General features: G+C 47.8%; 1 protein-coding gene across 2 annotated transcripts in view; it reads left to right on the top strand.

Annotated features, from left to right (window-relative positions):
• CRHR2 (corticotropin releasing hormone receptor 2) overlaps positions 1–20,496 on the top strand; it is a 325,322-nt gene that overhangs the window by 251,261 nt on the left and 53,565 nt on the right. For both annotated transcript variants that reach the window (XM_068238507.1, XM_068238508.1), the window contains exon 6: positions 10,870–11,023. In XM_068238507.1, the coding sequence (XP_068094608.1) occupies positions 10,870–11,023 (154 nt within the window). The remainder of the gene's footprint in view (positions 1–10,869; positions 11,024–20,496) is intronic.

The raw sequence follows: 20,496 nt of genomic DNA, 5'->3' as shown, positions 1-20,496 counted from the left end.
GGAAGCGGCGTCTGGCATGTTGTACGCGTGTGCGGCGGCAGGCGTACGTGATGACGCATGCATGGCGCCAAAGTCAATCCCAGAGCCGGCCCCCCTGCAGTATAAAAGGCAGCTGTTCACAGCACTCTGCGCTGATCTGTCTGTCAGCTAGTGTGTCTGTTCGCCAGTCCTGTTGTGTATTATCTGATCTCCTGTTGCTGACCCGGATTGTCCTGACTACTCTTGATCTCCACTCCTCTGGTTTGACCTCGGCTTGTTTCTGGACCTCCCTGTCTGCTGCCAGCCCTGACCCGGATTATTTCCCGTCTTGACCCTTTGCTGCCTGCCTCTGACCCGGATTGCCTAAACGTTCTGCAACTGTGCTGCCTGCCTCTGACCCGGATTGCCTAAACGTTCTGCAACTGTGCTGCCTGCCTCTGACCCGGATTGCCTAAACGTTCTGCAACTGTGCTGCCTGCCTCTGACCCGGATTGCCTAAACGTTCTGCAACTGTGCTGCCTGCCTCTGACCCGGATTGCCTAAACGTTCTGCAACTGTGCTGCCTGCCTCTGACCCGGATTGCCTAAACGTTCTGCAACTGTGCTGCCTGCCTCCGACCCGGATTGTTTAACCACTACATCCTCCTGTTATCTGCCACTCGGAGACATTTCAAGACTCACCTCCACATCGGGGTGTCCCCTGTTCTCCTATCCACTGTCGGGGAATTCCGGAGTGCAACCTGGTGAACAATAGGCAGCTGAAAGTCCATCGTCCCTTGCGGGGCGCTCTGGTGAACACCCGTGGGCACTTAGACTCTGCACTCTCAGGGTTCTCTCACCTCAGTGAACTGGTGACAGCAAACCCCATGGGCGGAGTCTAGGTGTTTTGGATCTAGCACAGGTAGCACAGGAATCCACAAATAATTTACAACCTTCCAACATTTTGTTAACGACATCTTTAGAGATTTCCTCGATGATTTTATGGTAGTCTACTTGGACGACATCCTTGTATTCTCTTCATCTCTGGAAGAACATCAGGGGCATGTTAAAAAGATTCTGGGAAGACTACGTACTCATGGGTTGTATGCCAAACCAGAGAAATGTGAATTCCACAAGGAAGAGATTCAATTCTTGGGACTGCAGATTTCTTCCCAAGGAGTTTCTATGGATCAAAAGAAGGTCTCAGCAATCCTTGATTGGCCAGTCCCAACCGATAAAAAGAGTGTTCAGCGATTTCTAGGATTTGCTAATTTTTACAGAAAATTTATTAAAAATTTCTCCACAGTAGTTCTACCCATCACTCAATTGACTAGGCAGCACCACCATTTTCAATGGACAACAGAGGCTCAGAGGGCTTTCGAGGAACTTAAGCAACTCTTCACATCTGCTCCAATCCTTAGGCATGCTGATCCTTCCTTACCCTTCGTGGTTGAAGTGGATGCTTCTGATAGGGCTATTGGGGCCATCATCTCCCAGCGTTTTGGCCCAAAGGCACTTCTACATCCTATTGCATTTTTCTCAAGAAAACTTAATTCTTCAGAAAGGAATTATGATATTGGTGACAAGGAACTGTTAGCAATCAAGTCAGCCCTGGAAGAATGGAGATACCTTCTGGAAGGGGCACGTCATCCAATTCTAATCTTCACGGATCACAAGAACCTAGAATATCTCAGAACAGCTAAGAGACTCAGACCTAGACAAGCAAGATGGGCATTGTTCTTCTCACGCTTCGATTTCCATGTAACATACCGTCCAGGATCAAAAAATGTGAAACCTGATGCCTTGTCCAGAATGTATTCCACAGAATCCGAGGAAGCAACTCTTGAGTCGCCGGACACCATTTTACCAGATCATAATTTCCTCTTATCCCTACCTGAAGTTATAGACCAGATCCGTCAAGCATCTACTGTTTTGCATTCAGAGTGGAAAGATCAATTTCAATGTAAAAATGGAATTTTTTATAGAGACCATCGGATTATTGTACCTGAAACACTGCGAACATCAATACTTCAATGGAATCATGACTCCAAGCTGGCAGGTCACTTTGGCTTTAAGAAAACTCTTGATCTCGTTCAAAGGAAGTTTTGGTGGCCAACAATGTCTAAAGATTGTAAATTATTTGTGGATTCCTGTGCTACCTGTGCTAGATCCAAAACACCTAGACTCCGCCCATGGGGTTTGCTGTCACCACTTCCCATACCCACCCGCCCTTGGGACATGATCTCAATGGACTTCATTGTGGAACTTCCTCCATCTCAAGGGTTTACCACAATCCTAGTGGTAGTTGATAGATTGTCCAAAATGTCACATTTTATACCAATGAAGAAAATTCCTTCTGCAGTCCTTACTGCTCAGACTTTCTTACAAGAAATTGTCAAGTTGCATGGATTACCCTCTGATATTGTAACAGACCGTGGAGTACAGTTCACATCCAAATTCTGGAAGGAGCTCTGTTCACAATTGGGGGTTAAGGTCTCGTTATCCTCAGGGTACCATCCTCAATCTAATGGCCAGACGGAGAGAGTTAATCAAGTTTTGGAGCAGTATCTTCGATGCTTTTCCTCATCAGCACAGGACGACTGGGTAACATTACTACCAATGGCAGAATTTTCTTTTAATAACGCTGTGCATTCTTCTACGGGTCAGACACCATTTTTTCTGAACTATGGATTCCATCCTACCAATATTCCTGGGGTACTGGAAGAGACTTCAGTTCCTGAAGTACCGGACAGGATTTCTAAATTAAATGAAAATTTTAAATTGGTGCGAGAAGTTTTACAACAGACCCAGCAAACAATGAAAGAACAAGCTGACAAGAAGAGAAGGAAGGGTCCAGAATTATTGTCAGGTGATATGGTCTGGTTGGCTACAACTAACTTGAGGTTACTCTGCCCTTCCAAGAAATTGGGGCCAAAGTATATTGGTCCATTTCCAGTTGAAAAGAAAATCAATGAGGTAGCGTTCAAACTTACCTTGCCAGGTTCCTTGAAGATACATCCAACTTTTCATGTCTCCTGTCTCAAAAAATATGTTCCAGACACCTTTGGGCGCTCATCCAGTAGCCCTCCACAACCAATTCTGGTAGATGGAGCTGAGGAATTTGAAGTAGAAAGAATTTTGGATTCCAGGCTCCGGTCGGGAGTGTTGCAGTATTTGGTCAAGTGGAAAGGGTTTGGTGTAGAGGAGAATTCGTGGGAACCCAGTCAAAATGTACATTCTCCCAGGTTGGTCAGAGCATTTCACAGAAATCATCCCGAGAAACCCAGACTAGAGGTCATTCGGAGACTGCCCTTAAGGGGGGGGGCAATGTCAGGGTCATGCGGCAATGATCTCACCTGGTCTGGGGATCCTTGAGGTATCCTCCGTGCAGCCGGGCCGGATTGCTGCGGGGGAATCGGAGCACCGTGGTTTGCCGCGAGTCGCACTTCCGGGTCGGGCTCTGGGCGGAAGCATCTGTTTGTGCACATGCGTCTTTGGCGATGGTTTGGTCTCTGTTGCCAGGAGATGCGTGCAGAACTGGGCGGAAGCGGCGTCTGGCATGTTGTACGCGTGCGCGGCGGCAGGCGTACGTGATGACGAATGCATGGCGCCAAAGTCAATCCCAGAGCCGGCCCCCCTGTAGTATAAAAGGCAGCTGTTCACAGCACTCTGCGCTGATCTGTCTGTCAGCTAGTGTGTCTGTTCGCCAGTCCTGTTGTGTATTATCTGATCTCCTGTTGCTGACCCGGATTGTCCTGACTACTCTTGATCTCCACTCCTCTGGTTTGACCTCGGCTTGTTTCTGGACCTCCCTGTCTGCTGCCAGCCCTGACCCGGATTATTTCCCGTCTTGACCCTTTGCTGCCTGCCTCTGACCCGGATTGCCTAAACGTTCTGCAACTGTGCTGCCTGCCTCTGACCCGGATTGCCTAAACGTTCTGCAACTGTGCTGCCTGCCTCTGACCCGGATTGCCTAAACGTTCTGCAACTGTGCTGCCTGCCTCTGACCCGGATTGCCTAAACGTTCTGCAACTGTGCTGCCTGCCTCTGACCCGGATTGCCTAAACGTTCTGCAACTTTGCTGCCTGCCTCTGACCCGGATTGCCTAAACGTTCTGCAACTGTGCTGCCTGCCTCCGACCCGGATTGTTTAACCACTACATCCAGGGGCGTCTCACCCACCAGGCAAGTATAGGCGGTTGCCTGGGGCGCCATGAGGTGGTGAGGCGCATTCCCCCGCCGCTGCTACTGTGACCATGTTTTTTAATATTATATTACCTCCCGACTCAGTCCCCGGTGCTCGGCACGCTACCATGTGCTCAGCAGTGCCTCCACCTCCACTTCTCCCCAGCCAATAGAGCAATCAATACTGCTCTTCTCTGCCAGGCTCCTTCTTTAAAGCCGTGCCCCTTCTTCTCAGTAGCCACACAGGTAAAGTGTTTACCTCGTGTGGCCCAGCCTTTAACTCCGCCTCACGCCAGTCAAACCAGGAGCCAGCGGCCAGCCAGCTTATGCCCCCGACAGTCTGACCCCCCACCTGTGTCACTGGCTGCACACAGACACTGGAGCAAGACAGCCAGGGGACAGATGCAGTCACAGAGAGAAGAATGTGATGTGTCCGTGTTGGAGCCCCGCCCCCGCACAAGACAGCAACACAGCCCGGGAGAAGAGACGTTTCTGCTCCAGAGTAGTGATGGGAATTCCGGCTCTTTTCAGAGAATCGGCTCTTCTGAATCGGGTCCCATTAAAGAGCCGGCTCTTACGGCTCTGAATCGGCTCTTCATTAAATATCACTAAACACCACTCAGAATCGGAGTAAAAGCCCCGCCCCCGTCTCCATGACAATTCCAGACTGCTTCTCTGACTGGGGCAATCCCTCCTGCTACTGCTCTGCTCCGCCCCATACACTCCTACAAGCTGCAAGAGGAGGACTACATCTCCCAACATGCCTCAGCGCCCTTTATTACAGACCAAAGCAGAGCTCTGTGGGGCGGCTGAGGCTCTTTCAAAACTGAGAACCGGCTCTTGTCGTTCGCAGCAAAGAGCCGGCTCTTAGAGCCGGCTCGTTCGCGAACAACCCATCACTACTCCAGAGATGATAAGCTGCATGCACAGGCAGAAGAGAAGGTATGCAGGCAGGCTGCTAAGAACACTTCCTGTCCTGTGTGCAGACTCCCAGCACTGTTATAACTGCTAGAATGTGCCCTGCTCTTTTGATACTAGAGTTTTCGTTGAAAGCTGGTTAGGCTGTAGGCTGGTAAAGCTGTAAACCTGTGCTTTAGTGCTGTGCTGTCTCTCCCTCTCTGTTCCTCTGCCCCCTCTTCCATCTTATGCTGTCTCTACCCCTCTCTGTTCCTCTGCACTCTCTTCCATCTTATGCTGTCTTTCCCTCTCCCCTCTGTTCCTCTGCCCCCTCTTCCATCTTATGCTGTCTCTACCCCTCTCTGTTCCTCTGCACTCTCTTCCATCTTATGCTGTCTCTCCCTCTCCCCTCTGTTTCTCTGCACCCTCTTGCATCTTATGCTGTCTATCCCTCCCCCTCTCTGTTCCTCTACCCCCCTCTTACATCTTATGCTGCCTCTCCCTCTCTACTCTTTCCCTCTGCTCGGATTACGTGTATTTTCTGGTGAAACGCTTCCACATTACGATTATTTTCTGACAACGCTGCCCCATTACGATTATTTTCTGGTGAAACGCTGCTGCCCTATGATTAATTTCTGGTGAAATGCTGCTGCAATAAGTGTATTTTCTGGTGAAACCCTGCCACCTTACGAATATTTTCTGGTGAATTACGATTCTGAATTACGATAATTACTATTATTTTCTGATGAAACACTGCCGCATTATGATTATTTTCTGGTGAAACGATGCTGCATTATGACTATTTTCCTGGGGGGGAGGGGCTTGGGGGGGGGCGCCACAGGTTTTCTCGCCTGGAGTGACAAAATGACTAGAGGCACCCCTGACTACATCCTCCTGTTATCTGCCACTCTGAGACATTTCAAGACTCACCTCCACATCGGGGTGTCCCCTGTTCTCCTATCCACTGTCGGGGAATTCCGGAGTGCAACCTGGTGAACAATAGGCAGCTGAAAGTCCATCGTCCCTTGCGGGGCGCTCTGGTGAACACCCGTGGGCACTTAGACTCTGCACTCTCAGGGTTCTCTTACCTCAGTGGAGTGGTCAACAGCGCACCACCGTAACAGTCAGATGTTCATGAATGCCAGACTAAAGAGATAGGTTTTCAGTTTAGACTTAAATGCTTCCAGGGATGGAGCTGTCCTGATTTGGTGTGGCAGGGAGTTCCAAAGTGTAGGGGCAGCATGACAAAAGGCTCTGTCTCCAAAGGTTTTGAGGTGGACTCTGGGGGTGACCATGGTGTTGCGTCCTTTTGATCTAAGATTGTGGGGGGTGTGATGTAGTTGCAACAAGTCCTTCAGGTATCCAGGGCCCAGATTGTGCAAGGATTTGAATGTCAGTAAGCCAATCTTAAACAGAATTCTCCATTTTATCGGTAGCCAGTGGAGTGAGCACAGGGTTGGTGTTATGTGGCAATGGCGGGGTTGGCTCGTTAACAGCCTTGCGGCGGCATTCTGTACTAATTGCAGGCGGCATAAGTCTTTCTTATGCAGGCCTGTGTAGAAGGCGTTGCAGTAGTCTAACCTTGATGTGACGAAGGCATGAACTAGGGTTGGAAGATCCTCTGAAGGAATTAGGTGTTTAATCTTTGCAATATTCCTTAGATGAAAGAAGGAATGTTTCACAACAGCTGAGATTTGATTCCTGAAGCTTAATTTCCCATCAATCAGTACTCCCAGGCTGCTCACACAGTCTGAGTTTTTCAGGTCTGAGTTCCCTATCCTTAGCGGAGTTGGTTGAGACTGGGGCTGCTTTGCTGTTGAGCCCTGGCCCTCGATAACAAGTACCTCAGTTTTGTCAGCATTACGTTTTATCCAATTCATATTTATCCACTCCTGAAGCTCAGCTAAGCATGAGTTTATTTGTGGAGTAGGGTCTGTGATGCCAGGTTTGAATGACAAATATAGCTGAGTGTCATCAGCATAGCAATGATATGTCAGGCCATGTTTTTGTATGATTTCTCCAAGTGGCAGCATGTATATGGTGAAAAGTAAAGGGGATAATATTGTGCCCTGAGGTACACCGTATTTTAGTGGTACAGGGTTGGAGAGGAAGGGCCCTAAGGCTACCCTTTGTGTTCTGCCAGCCAGGAAGGAGTTGAACCACTGGAGAACAATGCCATCTATGCCACAGTACTCTTGTTACCTGTTGAGCAAGATTTCATGATCGACTGTGTCAAAAGCCGCTGAGAGGTCGAGCAAAATCAGGATGGAACATTGACCCTTGTCTCTTGCAATGCGCAGATCATTGCAAATCTGGGTGAGGGCTGTTTCACAGCTGTGCCAGTGCCAGTGCCTGCAATGCACAGCCCGATGCGTTTCTTCTGCAGTCTGGCTTTGCACACACACATCGGGGGAGGAGGGGGAGCATCCTCACAATGTATTGCTGCAGGTGGCAAAAAGTCTAGAACTGGCACTAGAACCACCCATCAGTTCTGAAGTTACACCCGGCATTTCCAAGACATAAAGAAATAATTTCTGCATTCCACTACACCTCCTCGAAGTGATGCATTTCGGACCTTGCTTTTTGCACATGGGATGACATTTGCAAACTCTTTTCCCTTTTAAGAAGGCAATATTTTGCCAGGATTTCAGCAAATACGTAACGTGTGTAATGAGGATTTCATCCGTTTGCACAATACGGTCCCTCATGTTTACAGTTACAGCCGGCGACAGATGAAATCTCCCGGCACATTAGCAGCTTCTTTTCTATTCTGGCAATTATGCAGCGCAAATGAGCTTCCTCCTACAGAGGGCCGACGCAGAAGACACTGTTCTGCTCTATAGAAAATGTGATAATTGCATTACGTCCTTTTGTAACAAAAAAACAAAAAAAAAGCAACAATATATTGGAGAGAGTTTTCTATTATTTCTCTAGAGTTATGCAAAGATAATCGCTTTGCAGAGCCATTTAATCCAAGACACAGGCATCTCTTAATTCAGTCTGTTTTGGTCTTAATGAGGGATGATCACTGGGATGTTATTCATTCTGAGTTGATGCAATGCTTATGGTAATAATTCATTCAAATGCAGCAGCTGTTAAATTTGGGAGAAAAATTGCATCAACTCAGAAGTATTATCACCCCATTGACTATCCCTGATGTTCATCTGGGCATGTTATGGATTGGATCCCTGCTGGGCGGCAAGCCTTTACAATTTCTACATTTGAATTGCTTTATCTGTTTTTTTTTTTATTATTATTTATTGTATTATAAAGAGCCAGCATATGACGCAGAGCTGCACAATAGATAAATGGGTAGGACATGCAAGGAGCTCACAACAATACAAGGTCACGCAATGTCATTGATAGCAGGTGTTCAGTGTCGTTGGTCAAAATAGAATCTGTTCTAGTCTAATCTTATGGGTGGGGGTAGAGAGAATAGGTACATCTGTTGAGAGGGTGCCCAGCAGAATGTATTATGGTGCTGATGTAGGGGGGTAGGCAAGCATGGAAAGGTAAGTCTTAAAGAGAGACTGAAGCAAACAAAAATTGCTATTTTTACCTGGAAGTTCGCTTCAGTACTCTCAGTAGAGGTAAACTGCCGCATCCCCAAGCCAAAACGAGGGCTTTAGACCCCCCATATTGGGGGGCCAATATGGGCAGCGCTTACTGAATGAGGCAGAGCTTTCTGCTGTAGCTCTGCCTCTACTGATGTCAATCGCCGCGGAGCGCCGCCTCTCCCCGCCCCTCTCAGTCTTCCTTCACAGAGAGGGGCGGGGAGAGGCGGAGATTTACATTTACATTTACTGAGACTAGTGAAGCGAATTACCAGGTAAAAATAGCAATTTTTGTTTGCTTCAGAGTCTCTTTAAGGGCTTGTGTGATGGTATTAAAGGTGGGTGAGAGTCTGATGGCTGGTGGGAGTGAGTTCCAGAGAGTAGGGGCAGCCCGTAGTGAAGTCCTGCAATCGTGCATGGGAGTGCGACTAGGCGCAGGTCATTGGAGCATCGGAAGGCCGGCCTGTATGGGCCTGTGGACAGGATTGGAGATGTAGGTCAGGCAGGTCCTGTGTACCAATTTGTTGGCCGTGTCATCCGATCTGTTTCGGTGCCTCTTCTTGCTCATAAGTCATGTATGTATTTATTCTTTATTTCCATAATTTATTGTGTTTGGAATGTGCTCGTTCAAGGAACCTCCCTGTGTTTGTAAGTGGGCACATTTACCTGCCTGACTAACACTGATCAGGTCATTTGGGGATCAGCAGGTGTCTAATAGATGCCTGTGAAAATGATCGGTACCCGATGTGGCTGGTGGTCGATTGGCTACTAGAGATTAATGGTTGGAGCTGGCTGTAGGCATTTGGGTGCTGGGGTCAGGAGGTTCCGTATAGGTAATTGAAGGGTGAGCTTAGGGTTAAGCATTATTAGATGGGGAGGTTCATTTTAGGCACTTAGAGGGGGTTAGAGGGTTATGCATTAGGTGGAGGGATCCTTTTAGGCAATAGGAAGGGAGGGTTTCAATGAGAATGGGTGTTGGGTAATGCCTATTAAAATGCCAGTATTTTAAATTATTAATATTTTATTATTAACGGCACCACCTGGTGCCCAACTCAGCCCGACATAATACGTATTCACACAGTGGCGTAGCTAGAAATTATAGGCCACGATAGCAATTTTTTGGGGGGCCTTTAGAACTAGGTACTCTTGAGCAATGTCACCTTACCAGTGGCGTAGCAATAGGGGTGCAGAGTTAGCGACCGCATCGGGGCCCTTGGGCTAAAGGGGACCCAATGGGCCCACCCCTCAAATACAGTATTAGCTCTTGATTGGTCCTGTGCTGATAATATTCACTTTTATAGTTGATTTGAATAGTAGTGCTCATTAACACACTGTTCCCCATCCCCTTCTTGCACCTCTGACACAGTGGTTGTCCTTGATTGGTTTTGGTGTGTTGTATCAATTGTTATCTATAGCATGCTTGGGGGGGAGGGGCTAAACTTGCACTGGGGCCCATGGCTTCTTAGCCATGTCTCTGCACCTTCCCCTACCCTATGGATATGAGATGATTAAGCAATTTGTATTCCCATGCAATGTACACTGTGTATAGTCTTGTTCTAAAAGACAAAGGCCTCAATTCACTAAGCTTATCTCCTGTCTTTAATAACGTTCCTAGGGTGGTCACCATGGTGATGAGGCATGTCGTATTCAGGAAACATTTTACCTCAGGCAAACCTAAATTGAACTCTTCTGTCTTTAAGTTAACTCTTCAATCCTTAAAATAACTTCACAGTTAAAGACAGGCTGTTTATTAACTGCGTGTGAAAATAACTACAGAGGAGGTAAATTAACTACAGAGGAGGTACTTAAGGAATGAAGAGATAAGATAACTCTCTTACTGTGTGGAGGAAAGTTTTCTCTTGCCTTATTATCTCCAGCATGATCTTAGTGAATTGAGGCCAAATTTAGAGGGTGGAGAAACAAAGGACAGCTAATAGTGAACACATCAGGTACAACCTGGGCCCCATAGCAGTTGCTATGGCTGCTATGGCTATTCCTACGCCCCTGTATAATTCGCCTAAACAGGTTACCTTGGTGCCAACTGCCAACCCATTTTTATAAGCATAACCTCCCCCAGTGAGTGACTTACCTCACTGTATTTTGTTTTCAAAGTTCCTCAACCTTTTAGTTATTATGTTCTCCAACATCCTCTCCCAACCTCAGAAAATCAATCCCAATGGGCTTTACATTTAATGAGGCAAAAGCCAGCTGAGAAAGGATCCCTCACAATGTCATGACGGAAGCAGAATGAAAAGTAACACTCGTTTTATCTTCCAGATCTGGTGCCGATGCATCACAACGATTTACAATTATTTTGTGGTCACCAACTTCTTCTGGATGTTTGTGGAAGGCTGCTACCTCCATACGGCCATCGTGATGACCTACTCCACCGACAAGCTGCGGAAATGGGTCTTCCTCTTCATAGGATGGTGTAAGTGGCTTCCTTCATGGTTGATACATTTATGGTTCATAGTCAGGGCTGCATTTAGGCCAAGGCCACCTAGGCCATGGCCTAGGGCACCACAGGAGTGAGGGCACCAAAGCAGCAGGCTAACCTAGTGCATTTGCAAGCTTGCAAATGCTGCAATGCAGGGAAATCAGATGAGCGCCTGACCGCTGTACTCTGCTGCTAGCGGCCTGTGCAGCAGCCACCTTGCTCTCTGTGCACATTTGCATTGTGCCCAGCTGCTATGGACTTGGGAAGCATTGGAGATGGAAAGGAAGAGGAAGGTTCTGCACTGGAGACGAGCGGAGAAATGAGTGACACTGATGGCTGCTGCAGTGTGAAGGCGAGCTGGCTACCTATACTGAAAGGGGGGTGGGAATAGGAGGGATTAAGGGAGTCATCTGGCTACCTATACTGGAGGGGGGAGGAGTCATCTGGCTACCTATACTGGAGGGAAACGGGGAGGGGTCATCCGGCTACTTATACTGGGGGGTCATCAAGCTACCTATACTAGAGGGAGGAGGGAGGGGTCATCTGGTCACATATACTGGAGCGAAGGGGGGAGGGGTCATCTCACTAACTATACTAAAGGGAGTGACAGTGGCCTTGGGCGGTAAAAAGTACAAATCTGGCCCTATTCATAGTTGATCAGTTCATTTAGACTGGTGGCGAAAGCTGTGGTGGTCGGGGTTATATAAAATGATTACCTAGAATTTAGCATTAGTTGCAATTTTGCAATTATGGTGCAAAATTGTGAAATTTCAACACCTTTCAAAAATTAATTTTTTACTTAGGATGGTTAGGATGGGTCAGGATGCTGTCGTTTCGGGGACAGCTGGTGATAGTGGGCCTTGGGTGAGAAAAAGCACCAATCCGGCCCTGGACAGGAGGGCCCTATGGGCAGTAGCTACACCCCTGCATTCAGAAACATAAGCCGTCAGTCAGTGTTTGTAGAGTTTTGCACCAGAGTGGGTGCTTTGCCTGTTGAATAAGTTCTGATTCAGCTTTCTCAGATTTGGCCAGAATATCCCAATCAATGATCTCATTTGGGCACATTTTTCCCATCTGACACTGTTGGAAGATTTGGACGGCGTCTCGCTTTAAGCAGAATATGCATCTCAGCAGTTTTATGGTATTAGGATACTTTTTAATAACCAGAACTGGAGCAGATCCAGAATCATTTCCGTATAATTGAACTCAGCCGTCACCTCCAGGACTGAGCGCGTTTCAGAAATACATTAAGCATTTGCTGCAGACGCCATTTGTCACCCGGTGAAATCATTTTATTGGCTGCGGGCTCAGTAATTATGGATCCAGGAAGCCTGCAGATTAAACCGTTTTCTATCTACTTGGCGGTACAAATATTATTTCAAGAACTATAATTGATTGAAGCTCGGAGTCCTGGAATAACGGGTCTGCCTGAAACTTGTGGCACCAGGGCCAACAACAAGTAATGAAATTCTACATCCGTTATTTTTAGCCTTCTCTCCATCCCACTTCCCCTTGTCTAACTGAATAATAAGCCCCCAAACAGTGGGGCTCCCCTGCGAAACTTTGATAGCTCCCCCCCCCTCATGCTCATACCCCATCACTTGCCTCCCCTTGGTGCCCTTCATGGCCTTACTGGAGGGAGGGAGGGTTAGTAATTGGGACCACCCACAGCTCTGGGCCCCCAGGTACTACAACAACAAATAACAACAAATAACATTTGTAAAGCGCTTTTCTCCCATGGGACTCAAAGCGCATAAGCATGGCTCCGACCATCGTGGTACAGAGGAAGAATTTTATAAGTCCGGAAATGCCAGGCTAAACAGGTGGCTTTTCAGTCTGGATTTGAATAGCTCCAGGGATGGTGCTGTCTTTACTGGGTGTGGCAGGGAGTTCCAAAGAGTAGGGGCAGCATGACAGAAGGCTCTATCTCCAGATTTTTTGAGGTGCACTCTGGGAGTGACCAAGTTTATAGAACTTGCTGGGATTTGAATGTCAGCAGTCCAATCTTGAAGAGTATTCTCCATTCTACTGGTAGCCAGTGCAGTGAGCGAAGGATCGGTGTAATGTGACAGTGGCGAGGCTGGTTTGTTAGCAATCTGGCAGCAGCATTCTGCACTAATTGCAGGCGACACAGGTCCTTTTTAGGGAGGCCAGCATAAAGGGCATTGCAGTCCAACCGTGATGTGATGAAGGCGTGGACTAGGGTTGGAAGATCCTCTGGGGGAATCAGATGTTTAATTTTGCAATGTTCTTCAGATGAAAGAAAGAAGATTTAACTACAGATGAAATTTGGTTTCTGAAACTCAATTCCCCATCGATTAGTACTCCAAGGCTGCGCACAAGGTTGGAGCTGTTTATGTCTTGTACTTGTACTACTCCCCTCTAGTTACGCCCCTGCCCCCTTCATAATGTCATCCTTCTGAATGGACTGCAGGGTTTCTCTCTGCCAGCTTCCTGAGTCTTAATGCCACCCACAGGCCCGGATTTACATCACAGGAGCCTATAGGCACAGATGTCCTCCATGAACCTACAAACCCCCACTGAAGCGCACAGCAAGTGTGCTGGCTGGCCCAGCAGTCACTTCTGCCTGACTTCCCTTGCTCGTCATAGATAGCTACGAGCAAGGGAAGACATAGCAGACACTACTGCAGCCAAATAGATCAGCAGGGCTGCCAGGCAACTGGTATTGTTTAAAAGTAAACAACCAGGGCAGCCTCCATATCACTCTCACTTTAAGTAGCTAGAGGTCCCCCTGGCTGAAGGGAGATCTGGTCAGTAGAATGCCGATAGCAGGGTGAGTAACCTCTCATTTTTCATCAGTACTCTGCATAAGGGAGAAGGGCAGAGGTGCTCGGGGAGGGGAGTGAGCCGCCCTTCTATCATCAGGCGCCTGTAGGCATGTGCCTACAGTGCCTTATGGTAAATCCGGCCCTGGCCACCCACATTCTGCAGGCCATGACTCTGTCCCATAAAGAACTACAGCAGGAAGGTTAAATGGTAAGCTAGCCCCTCCCACAACACCCTAGGCTCCATGGGAAATCACTCAACCCCTGGCACTAAAGTCACGCCCCCTCCATAGTACAGAACAGAAGGGAGATTTTAGTGCTGGCAATAGCCCCTTAAAGGGATACTTAAGTCATCCCAAAAAAATGACATGTACTCACCTGGGGCTTCCAATAGCCCCCTGCAGCTGTCCGGTGCCCTCGCCGTCTCCCTTCGATCCTCCTGTCTCCGCCAGCAGCCACTTCCGGTTTCGGCGACAGGAGCTGACAGGCTGGGAACGCGAGTGATTCTTCGCGTTCCTGGCCACAATAGCGTCCTGTATGCTGCTATAGCATATATCATATACCATATAGCAGCATACTGGGCGCTATTGCGGCCGGGAGCGTGAAGAATCACTCGCGTCCCCAGCCTGTCAGCTCCTGTCACCGAAACAGGAAGTGGCTGCCGGCGGGGCCAGGAGGATCGGAGGGAGACGGCGAGGGTACCGGACAGCTGCAAGGGGCTAATGGAAGCCGCAGGTGAGTAAAACTTTTTTTTTTTTTGGATGACTTAAGTGACCCTTTAAATTAGAGTCAAGTCACAGAGTAGGTAGATAATAAACCATGCAACCTTCCAGTAGAGCGAAGGGCTGGCATAAGTACCACATGAAACACCCTCCCCCCTTCCTGATAAGAGTGAAGGGATAGGGTAACCTTCCGCCCGCTAGTAGGATGAGGGAATGTAGGTGGTTGATGCTCCATTCTACCATCTAGCAGAGTGAAGGGATGGTGTAAGTACCACATGATCCCCCCCCCCCCCCATATAAGTGTAAAAGTACATGGTAGGTAGCTCAGGTAAGTACCACATGAACCCCCCCTCCCCCCATAAGAGTAAAAGGAAAGGGTAACCACCCCCTTTAGTATGGTGAAGGAATGTGGTAGGTGGTTGATGCTCCATTCTGCCCTCCAATAAGGTGAAGGGATGATGTAAGTTCCCCATAAACCATCCCCCTTCCACTGGGGTGAAGGGAAAAGAGCAGAACATACTGTATGTATTTATGCAAAGAATGGCCACTGGAAATGTTCGAACACAATCATTTCAGATGACCATTATTGCAAGTGGGTGGGGTCATGTGATCTGCTTTTACAGGGAAAGACTGGCTGGTGCCCCGCCTCTCTCCTTCCTACTTCCTGTAGGTGTTGTTTGGATAAGGGGAGGAGTTTGGGCAGCCCATAACCTTGCTGTTCTCTCAGCCAAGTAGCGTCCATCTCTTACCTTAAGAGTTGAAACATGATTGGGTTGGAAAAAAAGTAATTTATTGGAAAAAACACTAGACAATGCGTTTTATGGACATCAAGCCACTTCTTCGGGTCACTGTCTTAAAGAGACTCTGTAACAAATTTTTCAGCCTTAGTTCTTCTATCCTATAAGTTCCTATGCCTGTTCTAATGTGCTCTGGCTTACTGCAGCCTTTCCTAATTGCACTGTCTCTGTAATAAATCTTATCTCCTTTCCTCTGTCGTGTCTGTCGGGCTAAGGCTTGAATGTGTGGAATGTGCAGGGCTGCTTGTGATTGGATAGAAGCGATACACACCCTCTGCAGGCCCCCTGCACACTCTGTATGACTCACACACTCTGTTTATGTGAGCCTATCACAAGCTGGTTAGTTTGTTTGTAAACACTGCCTAAAACTGGTAATTACAAGCCAGGATTGCAGCAGAGAGTGGCAGAAACAGCACAGAGGGGCCCAGGAGAACATAAAGAATAGAATGGTATGCTTTTTAGTGTAAGAATATTAGAGTACAGATTCTCTTTAAGGTAAGTAATAATTTAAGGTCACATGCTTCACTGATCTGAAGAAACTGTTTCAACGGGTTATCTGGTGTTTTTAATAATACATTTCTTAACTGCTTTCGGAGCACAGTGATTGAAATCTATGCCCTGTTTTGGTGGGCTCCTGGCTGGCAGGGCATAGATTTCAATCCCCGTCCGCAGTGCACATCCGCCATTTCCGTTGCTCCCCGCCAATTGCTCCCCTCAAACCCGACGTTTCTCGCCGCAGCTCAAAGACTCTGCCTGTTTCTATGAGGGCAGAGCTATGTGAGCCGGTCAGGAGCCGATATCATTGGCTCCTGGCCATGTCTATCAATGTAAGCTGCTCCCATTGGCTTACATTGATAGACACGGTCAGAAGCCAATGAAAGCTTTCATAGAGACGGCAGAGTCTATGTCCTGAGGATCCCGGCGTGCGGCGATAACGGTGGGCCTGTGAGGCGATTTGTCGGGATCCCGTCGGTATTGTACCAGCGGCCTCTGGTCCTTAAGGGGGCAGAGACCGCTGATACTTACCGTATATACTCGCATACAAGCCGACTTTTTGACCCCAAAAAGGGGGCCAAAAGTTGGGGGGTCGGCTTGTATGCGAGTCTTGGGTGGTCTTGGGTGGTGGTGATCGGCGGCGCCCCCCGCCCGCCCGCTCCCTCCCTCCCTCCGCGGCCGCCGCTGCTATTACCTGTTCAGCCGCCGTTACCAGGGGAACCGCTCTCTCCTGCCTCGTCACAGCAGCAGCGCCGGGCGCGCTGCTGTGATACACGAATACGCGTGATGGAGACATGGAGAGCAGAGCGAGAGGGGCACCCGGAGTAGAGGAAGCGGCCGCCGGCTGAACAGGTAATAGCAGCAGCGGCGGCCGCGGAGGGGGCGGGGGGATCGCTATACTGAGCACTATACTGGCTATACTGAGTACAATGCTAGCTAAACTAGGGCACTTTACTAGCTATACTGAGCACTATACTAGCTATACTGAGCACTATACTAGCTAAACTGGGGCACTATACTAGCTAAACTGGGGCACTATACTAGCTAAACTGGGGCACTATACTAGCTATAATGGGGCACTATACTAGCTATAATGGGGCACTTTACTAGCTATACTACTGAGCAGTGAGCACTATACTAGCAATACTGAGCACTATACTAGCTATACTGAGCACTATACTAGCTATACTGAGCACTATACTAGCTATACTGGGCACTATACTAGCTATACTGAGCACTATACTAGCTAAACTGGGGCACTATACTAGCTATACTGAGCATTATACTAGCTATACTGAGCACTATACTAGCAATACTGGGCACTATACTAGCGATACTGGGCACTATACTGGCTATACTGAGCACTATACTAGCTAAACTGGGGCACTATACTAGCTATACTGAGCATTATACTAGCTATACTGAGCACTATACTAGCAATACTGGGCACTATACTAGCGATACTGGGCACTATACTGGCTATACTGAGCACTATACTAGCTAAACTGGGGCACTATACTAGCTAAACTGGGGCACTTTACTAGCTATACTGAGCACTATACTAGCGATACTGGGCACTATACTAGCGATACTGGGCACTATACTGGCTATACTGAGCACTATACTAGCTATACTGGGCACTATACTAGCTATACTGGGGCACTACCTACCCATACTGGGCACTTTACTAGCTATACTGGGACAAACTCTGGGAATAAGGCGGCCAGCATTTCCTACCCCCGGCTTATATGGGGGTCAATCATTTTTCCCTGTTTTTTCAGGGAAAAGTTGGGGGGTTGACTTATATGCGGGTCGGCTTATATGCGAGTATATACGGTAAGTGGTTCATTTATCCACGTCATGTGTCATCTCTTAAAGTAAGTTCCTCCTGCCTTTTAAACTGTTTCAAGCATTTTATAATTTTTTGGAAAAGTCCAGAAGGTCCACACACTCAATAAAGGTTCAATTGATGTTTATTTACATAATATACCAGATGTGCATTTACAAACCAACGACCTTTTTGGGTCCTCAGCAGGTCACCTTTGTTAAGGTATTAAGCATTCTGCATTCTGCTTGATACTTTGACAAAGGGAACCCATTGTGGCCCTGAAACATTGATTTACCCTTAGTTGAGTGTGCAGACCTGGACTTTCCTATTTGCGTACACATCAGTCCAGCACCCTAGACCAGTGTGCGCCTTTATCTGCTATTATACTTTTTTGGGTTGCCTCCTTCCTTCCCAACACAACCGTGTGCCCAAGTTTTTGGGGCTGGGGGGTAGGGAATTTTTACTCTCCTTCTAACAGAGTTATTTAGTCCAGAATGTGACTTGTCTGTGACCGTACCGGGCAGAGCGACAGGAGGTTCATCATTTGGAGAACTGATCTCTTAACATCCTTTTTCATCAAAGTGAAGAGGATTGTGCCCGGCGTACCAGCTGTGCCTCGTAGCACCGGCTCGGAGACACATCATTGGATTCACGACCCGTGGCATGTTCGGCGTACAGCCGCGGAGATCTCAGGCGCTTGGCAGCTGGCGGAGGAAGCGTGGAACACAATGAAAACTTTGCTGATGGTGTTTAATGGCCACAGTGAATTCCTCCATCTGTGTAATCCGTCCAATAAACCTCACGATGAGCATGGCGGGGCAACTGGCGAGATGGTGCCATATGGTGCACCCGAGACACTCGAGATTACGGCTGCTAATCACTTGGAACGAAACAGAATCAAGCTGTGAAAATAGGAGAGGGAGGCGGCGAGGCTGATAGAGGGGGCGCTCTTACGACTTTCCGGGATGTCACGGCTTGGCGGCTTCTACAAGAGAGGTGACAGCTGTGTGATGTCTGCACCTGCGGAGAGATATTGGGGCTGATTCACTAAAGAACCTTATGCTGGGAATACACGGTTCGTTTCGGCCGTGCGTTTCTCCTCTCGATCGTTTTTGCTGCTCGATTCTGCAGTCGTTTCTCTTATCTTCCACTCGTTTTTCTTATCTTTTTCCATTCACTTCTATCAGAAATCGACCGGCGAAAGAATCGAAAGGGAGATCGGACATGTCAGAAATTATCCATCAAACCATCTAATCACCTAAAAAACGAACCGTGTATTCCCAGCATTAATCTTAACCTGCCTGGCATTCTATTAAGATCGCCAGGCTGGCGACCGGACGTTTTTTTTTTTATTAAAAAAACTATTTCATGCAGCCAACTGAAAGTTGGCTGCATGAAAGCCCACTAGAGGGCGCTCCTAATCCGCACTTCTGATCGCCTCCGGCGATCAGAAGTAACAAGAAGGGCCTCGGGCGGCTGGGGGGACCCTCTTTCGCCGCTGCACACGGCGCATCGCCGCTGCACACGGCACATCGCCGTGCTGCGGCGGCGATCAGGTAGCACACGCGGCTGGCAAAGTGCCGGCTGCGTGTGCTTCTTTTTATTTCGTTTAAATCGGCCCAGCAGGGCCTGCGCGGCACCCTCCACGAGCTCAGCTCGTCCAGAACGCTCAGCAGGTTAAAGAGGAACTCCAGCCTAAACAAACATACTGTCATTAATTAATCTGAACATTTGTATAGCGCTTTTCTCCTGTCTGACTCAAAGTGGTCAAGAGCTGCAGCCACTGGGACACACTCAAGAGGCCACCCTTCAGTGTTAGGGAGTCTTGCCTTAAGGCTCATACACACATCAGACTATAGTCTTTGGAAAATGAAAGATCACAGACCAATCTTACCACCCTTCATGTAGTATGAGAGCCACACCTACACAGTCTTTTCTATGGAGCTGAACTCCACATCAGAAAAAAATCTTTGCAAGATGCTGCACACACAGATGCTGTACAGACACAAAAGATCAGTATCTGCAAAAGATCTGTTCCTGCCAAAAATCCATTCCTGAAAATTGCAATGATAGTCTATAAGATCTGCAGATCATCATACATACATGATCAGGGCCGGCCCTAGACTTTTTGCCGCCTGAGGCAAATTTAGAAAAAAAAATTCTGATGGGGAGTTCAGCTCCATAGAAAAGACTGTGAAGGTATGGCTCTCATACTACATGGAAGGGGGTAAAATTGGTCTGTGGTCTTTCATTTTCCAAAGACTATAGTCTGATGTGTGTATGCACCTTTAAACTCCTTACTGAATAGGTACTGACCCTAGCCAGGATTCAAACCCTGGTCTACCATGTCAAAGGCAGAGCCCTTAACCAGTACTCTATTCAGCCACTGGTAAGTTACATTGGTTATCTAAATTAAAATAGATAGGTAATATAATCTCTTACCCACCCTGTTTTAAAAGAACAGTCAAATGTTTGTGATTTCATGGGGGCAGCCATCTTTTTGGTTGAAAGAAGGTGACAGGGAGCATGAGACACAGTTCCAACTGTCCTGTGTCCTGATCACACCTCCCAGTTGCTAGGCAACAAGAACAACATCAGAACATCAGAAATTCCATCATGCTTTGCACAGCATCAGGGGAAAAATGCCTGGGAAGATTTCTTTGATGGGGCGCAGCTTAGCTTCTACGCCGCTAAAAATGAGACTTGGGAATGATGCTGTCAAACTGTTAAAGAAACACCAAGCCTTTTCAGTGCTGCTGAGTAGATTTTTAGTCTGGAGGTTCACTTTAACATGTGCAGATAGCGCACGTTAAGATTTCCGGCATTTGGCGACATACGC

The sequence above is a fragment of the Hyperolius riggenbachi genome, chromosome 5, assembly GCF_040937935.1.
Source record: "Hyperolius riggenbachi isolate aHypRig1 chromosome 5, aHypRig1.pri, whole genome shotgun sequence".
NCBI lineage: Eukaryota > Metazoa > Chordata > Amphibia > Anura > Hyperoliidae > Hyperolius > Hyperolius riggenbachi.
This window is presented reverse-complemented; position numbering and strand designations above follow the sequence as displayed.